At 46.4% G+C, this 6,440-nt stretch overlaps 1 protein-coding gene across 5 annotated transcripts in view; it reads left to right on the top strand.

Annotated features, from left to right (window-relative positions):
• Positions 1–6,440, top strand: part of NEDD4L (NEDD4 like E3 ubiquitin protein ligase) — a 298,551-nt gene that overhangs the window by 223,690 nt on the left and 68,421 nt on the right. For all 5 annotated transcript variants that reach the window (XM_072952149.1, XM_072952148.1, XM_072952145.1 and 2 more), the window contains one exon: positions 2,963–3,013. In XM_072952149.1, the coding sequence (XP_072808250.1) occupies positions 2,963–3,013 (51 nt within the window). The remainder of the gene's footprint in view (positions 1–2,962; positions 3,014–6,440) is intronic.

The following is a 6,440-nucleotide window of genomic DNA, read 5'->3' as shown; positions in this document are numbered from 1 at the left end:
AACACAAAAAATGCCAGTATGCACTGCATGTGTCAAAACTAATTTGGTTTTTGTAAGCTCTTAGGGTTAACAGGATGCTTGATGGAAATAATTTTGTAATGAAAATTATTTAAAATGGTGAGTGTATTTTTATAACATTGGTGCAAGACGTCAGTGGCAGTGATGACCGAAGGATGCTGTGATGGCCTCAGACCTTGTCTCTCCAGGGCCCACATCCACACACCCACGTGTCCTTGAAACATTCCTGCTTCTCATTTTGGCATAAAGGCCACCAGTAGGTTCCCTACTAGGTCTCTTCTGTGATAATGAAAACATTTAACACCGGTGTAGTGTCATTAACCTAAGTATTTTGCATTGCCTGAAATGTCTGTAGCTTTGGCAACAGTGGGATGTTTTGAAACCTGGATCTCACCAGCATGTTCCCTTGACTGGTGAATCACTTGTTTAAGCCAATTCCTCTTGACCATGTGCTGTTCTATACACTTGATCCCTATTTTATTTTTAAAATGACTTTGTTACAGTCACCCTTGATGTAAACCAGAAAATAAGAGCCTTCTATTTAATGGTGAGATGGCTTCATCTTCATCTGTTTGAGAACTGTTTTTTAGATGTATCAAGGAAGCTTGCTAAGGTACAAGTGGAGCTGCCTGGCTTTGCAGCAAGTGCCATGGGGATCCAGTAAACTGCTCCTTTGGGGAAAGAAGCAGACACGGAACAGGAGGTTCTGTTAAAGATAATATCCCAGATGGCATTTTAACAGAACCTCCCTCCCCTCAAAGTCTCATCAACTGTGCTGTCATCAGGGTCCCTTCTCATCCACACTGTTTGTAGCCAACATCCCAGTGAGAAGCCCACAGCTGGTGCACAGCCATGCTTTGCTGCCTCATTGAAGTGCGGCGACAGAGTGTTAGTTAAGAGCCCAGGCTCTGGAACCAGTCTCCCCAGATAGGAAGTGCTCTGGTCTCTAGGTTCCCCATCTGTAAAATGGGCGTAATAATCGTGCCCACCTCCTACAGTTGCTATGAAGACTCCATGCGGCCTTGGCACAGCACCTGCTTTGCTGCTGTAGCCCTGAGTGGCAGGTGCCTGTCCCTTGGTTTGGATGGTGAACTCACCTGATCAGTTAAGAACTCTGACGTCTCCCTAGCAAAACAACACGGGCTCGTGGATGTTTTGTGAATTTTCGTTAAAAGACACTTATGTTGACAGTTGATGGGTAGCCTTTCAGAGGTATCGGGTTATGAAACAGCTTCCAGCTTCCAGTGAGATTGTCTCCTTTGATGGTTGCATCCCTGTGTCCTTTTCCTTCACAGCATCTGCACCAGTGGCAGGAGGGGAGAGGGGACAGGTGGAGATGCCTCACCACTCACATTAGGTAGAGACACAACTTATGGTCGGCAGTCAAACGTTTCTGCGTTTTTGAAAGTAGAATTAACTGACATTTACACTGGCTTTATAATTATAATTAAACCAGCCAAATTCAGAACAGGACTGCTCCCTAACTCTTTGGATGGTGAAGATGTCTACTTGGTCTGGACCTTTTGCCAGCTGTTTCTTGTTGAGATAGACAGCATTTATTGGCCCCTTAGGGCCTCTGTTAGACGAGGTATCTCCATGATGGACTGAGGCACATAGAGGTGGGAAAACAAAAAACTGAAGAGTCTCAGTGGAAAGACGGGGGCGAGTCTCATGCTTCGTGCACACTCAGCCTGCGCTAACTTTGATTTTTCATTGTCCTTCATGTATTGTTTAGAGGAAACGGATATCTTCCTAGTTAACCAAATTTTTTAAATTACCTAAAAGGAAATCCTAAGCCTGGAGTGGGTCGTTTCAGTAAATTTCATTCACATTTACCTGCTGCGCTGTTTAAATGCAGGAAGAGAATTTTTTTTCAAGTACATTTGAAAAGCTTGTTTTATAAATTAGAAATTTTCACAATTGAACCAGTAAAGAGTGAAAATAAGAGCCCAGGATTCAGTTAGGAGGTCTGGATTCTCTTTGGGGTTCTCCTGAAGCCAGCGGTGGGACAGGTCTGATGAGGTCTAAAGAACTTCACCGCTAACAGGCGTTTGGGATGTGCCAGAAGCAGCTGTGTGCTTCTTACGGGGGTAACGAGTCACTGTGCCCCTTCCCAGTCACTCAGTGGGTCATCTAAAAGGCAGAGCCAAGCTGTCCTACAGCAGGACATAGCGTCAGCCTGACCTGCTGGACCCCCTGTGCTCCAGGCCAGCGACCCCCAAACCTGACTTGACTCAGTGAGTCCCAGAGTCTGAAAGGGGCTTGGGAGCCTCTCCACATGGATTTCATTTCTGACTCTTAAGTCAGAAAGATACATGCTGTGTGGTGGATGGAGAGAGGAAGAGGCACAGAGTGTCCAGAATTAACCGGGAACTCATCCATGAACTTGGATTCTGAAATAGTACACTTACTCGACTGAAGGGTCAGGGCCATTTTTTAGTGATAAGTAATTTATAAGATATATTAATAACTAGACTCTATACTCTGTCCCAGGACTCTCAGCCCTCAGGAGCTCTTTCATTTATAGCAGTTGATCAATAAATATTTGTTAAATGCTCCCAACCTTTCTTTACTGTCTTCTCTTTAAACTGGGCCAGCGGTGCCCCCAAACCCTCTGTGGTCCCAAGTATCCCTTCCCCAACTAAGCGCGTGCTCCCCAGGCCCAAGAGAGGATCTGTCTCCACTCCACGGGGGAGTAGACGCCCTGCAGAGTCTTGGGCGGCTGCAGATCAGGTGCAGGAGGCTTTGGGCACATGGTCTCCGAGGTGATGGCTGTCTGGGCTTCACGTGGGTCTTATGCTTTCATCCCAGCTCTGCTGCGCTCCCGTGTCAGGCCCGGACCTTTGAGGCCCGGACCTTTGTCTCTGTTTGTAAAGAAACATGCTTAAGAATGCTGACACTCAGCTGATAGATGGAAGCATTAACTCTTCTCTCTTCTCAACAGACACGAGACGACTTCCTGGGCCAGGTGGACATACCGCTTAGTCATCTCCCGGTAAGAACGGTTACCTGCTTTATATTTACAGTGAGTGCTGTGAGCAGCAGTTTCTGCTTGTCTGCACTTGGGTGTATTTTTAGGGTGGTATCTCCTCGGCGTGAACACGGCGGACAGAGAAGGCTGAGATGGAGAGCGTGCGCTCTGACCCTGTCCCTTTCTGAGGGGTAGGAGACAGCGTCATTGTAAAAATCACGGGCATCTGAACCTTCCAGGCAGGCCTGGCAGTGTCACCAGCTGCTTTCTTTTCCGCTCCTTAGCTCGTCTTCCTTTGTCACTTCATACGAAACAGCTACCTTCTTCTGTCAAACCCCTCCTCCTTGTCACTGGAGTGTCCTTGCTTTCAAGTTCATCCTTTGGGTCTAAGCAGATGTCTGTCCCTTTTGTCTGGAACGCACATGCTGTCTCTCCAGGGCTACGTCCCCACCGGCCAGTGTTTCCCAGGCTTTGTGTATGGCTTTCTCAGTCGGCCCGGAGACAAAAGAAAAGGCGCTGTGGTTCTGAGTGAACTTGTCAGCTGGAAACACCCACTCCGGCTTCAGAACCTGCCGCGGAAGCGTGTGTGGTGTCGCTCCCATTCCTCTCTGTCCACACAAGAAGCCAGACGGTTGGGACTGTTGACCATGACCGAGCTTGAAGGTGACTCCCCTTGGTGAGGGGAGATGATCTCGTGTTCCAGCCCCGGGCCCTTCCGGCATCACTAAGTGACTTGAGTAGCATCTGAGAGAGGATAAGTCAAATGTTTCTGCCTTCCAAGAGCATTTTATTATTGCTTTAATGCTCTGTGTGCACCAACAGCATAGTCTATAAAGTAAAATGACTTAAACCACCTCGTGTGAGCCTCCTGCCGTGTGGGAACTGTAGCTGCTACCCAGTGTCAGAGACCGAGATAGACGGGCTGCACCCGGGTGGCGGTGAGAGCTGCTGTGAGGAATGTGACGCACTTACTCTCATTTACTCAGGGGAGCTATTAAAGAAGAAAGATTTCAAGCACATTGCCTTCCAAATGATTAAAATATTTTTGTTTCTCTATAAAAACCTGAAGCTTCCTGCTTGTGGAAGGTGCACGGGAGACTGAGTCCATAGGCCATCAGAAGCCCGACTGTTCTTTTGAAGTCGCACTGAGTGTAGGGATGTCTCAGGCTTGGTGCTGAAAGACTGTCCACAGGTTTCTCCACCAGTGGGGCTCCTGTTCATGCTGCGCAGGTTGAAGCTGTAACCTCCCCGTATTTTTAGACAATGTCGATTGGTTGGTCAGTTCTTTCCTGGGTGTCCTCAGCCACCCTTTTCCCTAACATAAAAACCACATCACAGTCAAGGCAAATTACGTCCTAATGTTCTCTAAGAGGTGTGAGCGGAATTTTCAAACAACTTGCTCCAGCAGCCCCCTGTTTGAGTGATTGCGTGCAGATTGGTTTGGAAAGGTTGAGTGGGACTCCCAGAGAACAGAAGAATGTTGCTCTTCAGAAACCAAGTCAGTAGAGAGAATATTGTAGCTGCAGATTTGGACTAGACCAAGGCTCTGGACTAGACCAGCCGGTTCAAGGGTGGAACAGTGCAAGCCCAGAGAGGAATGAGCACTTTCATGGGAGCTGAGCCAGCTGAGTAAAGGAGCCTCCCAGTTTTGAACTTGTCCCAGGATGAGCTTCCACCAGAGTGCCACGTCTCCTTAAAATTGGTGGGCTTTGTGGAGCCCACTAGAGTCCCAGAGATGGACCACAAAGGGAGAGGTGGAAGTGCAGTCTTTATCCTCTAAGCGGTAGCAGATCCCAGCCAGCATGTTCTGAGTGGACATGGCTCTGGTCCGACGATTTCAGGTGCTCTCATGATACATTTGATCATATGTGTAGGGCACTCATGGGAAAATTGCACAGTTGGTTTTGTATGATAACACAAGGATGGGCATGTACAATGGATGTTAGCCTTTGAATATACTTTGTAGGATAAGTAATGGATGCTCTTTTCCTGGTGGCTGTGTGACCACTGTCAAGGCAGATTGTGTCTGTATGGCCTCTGGATTCAGTGTTTGTCAGAATCATCACATTTTAGATAAGGAACTTAGGAAAATTGTCTTATTTCATGAGATAATGTCACGTAGAGTGGTTATGTGGCGGTGAAGTTGCCACTGCCAACCGACCCAAGCCTTCTGAAGGTTTGCGGAATGGCATTGAGTATTTGGTCATTAATTAATTTTATACAACCCCACTAGCTGATAGAGAATTTACTCTTAAACGTATGTTTGATGACAGTCTGAGTCGGTGAAGCCAGTTCCTCGTGTGGCTTTGCAGGGCCACCATCACAATAGCCACAGGTGGTAGTTGAGCATTTGAAATGTGGCTAATGTGACTGAGGAACTGAAGATATTTTATTTCATTTTGATTAATTAAAGTTTATATTTAAAAAGCCACCTGTGGCAAATGGCTCCATACTGGATGGCTCCGGTGAGATCAGACCAGAGTTCCCTGGCTTAGGTGAAAAATATATAATTCTGGATTCCCTTTCCTCCAGTATTTAGAAGGAACAGGGTGGGGTGATTCCCAAACCAAGTTTTACTTGGTGATTTTTCATTCAGCATTTTTCCCCTACTTGAGGCTGTTTCTCTGTAGTTCTACATGTTTCATATACCAGGAATATTTAATTTAAGTAATAAGAAAAGGCTCAGAAATTTGGAATCATAGAAATTTAAGATAAAGGAGAAGTAATCTTCTGTTACTATTTTTAAAATTACTTATTAGCAAAATGCCGAATTGCTTTCACCTCCATGTTGTAAACACACTTACAAGGCATTTTAAGCTTATCTTTTTGCCCCAAGAGAGCATGAGCCTTGAGTCTGTTAGAAATGAATCATCTGTGCCTTGATGCTGGCCTAAGAAGGTGCCAGCATTTGAATGAAGCTCTTTTCTAAATCAGGAGCTTGATGGAGAAGACTCAAGACCACAAAAGTAAAGTTAATGTAATCTCTCATGATTGTTAAGGAGTTATTTTTAATAATTTAAATACTCTGTTTTGTTGGGGGGGGTTGTGTGTGCATTTTTGGAAAAAATAGTTGAGACTTGGTAATTGGGGTTCGCTCAAGAACCATATCCCCTTGCTGAAATTCTCAAAGCCTTTCTTATGGTACAGGTGCTAGTGGATATTGGCATTTGCAGTGTAACACCGTGCTTTTAAATTCTTGGGAACTGGTCTCCTAAGCTGTGCATTCCCTGACCCTGAGAAACCTACCAGGAAGTCTAGAGGATCAGGATGAACCTCCCTCTGGTTTGGGAGCAGACCCTTCGTGGATGCACGTGCAGAGTTACCAGTGCTTTGGCATCTCCGACCGCTGCACACGGGGAATAGGGGTGGGGGGGTCCTCCTCAGCTCACTGCCCAGTGTTGGGTTCCTGGATAATCAATTAGGTGCCCTGCTGGGCCCTGTAGGCCATTGT

Source organism: Vicugna pacos, chromosome 30 (assembly GCF_048564905.1).
Source record: "Vicugna pacos chromosome 30, VicPac4, whole genome shotgun sequence".
NCBI classification, from domain to species: domain Eukaryota; kingdom Metazoa; phylum Chordata; class Mammalia; order Artiodactyla; family Camelidae; genus Vicugna; species Vicugna pacos.
The sequence above is the reverse complement of the archived record's forward strand: the minus strand, read 5'-3'. Positions and strand labels throughout refer to the sequence as shown.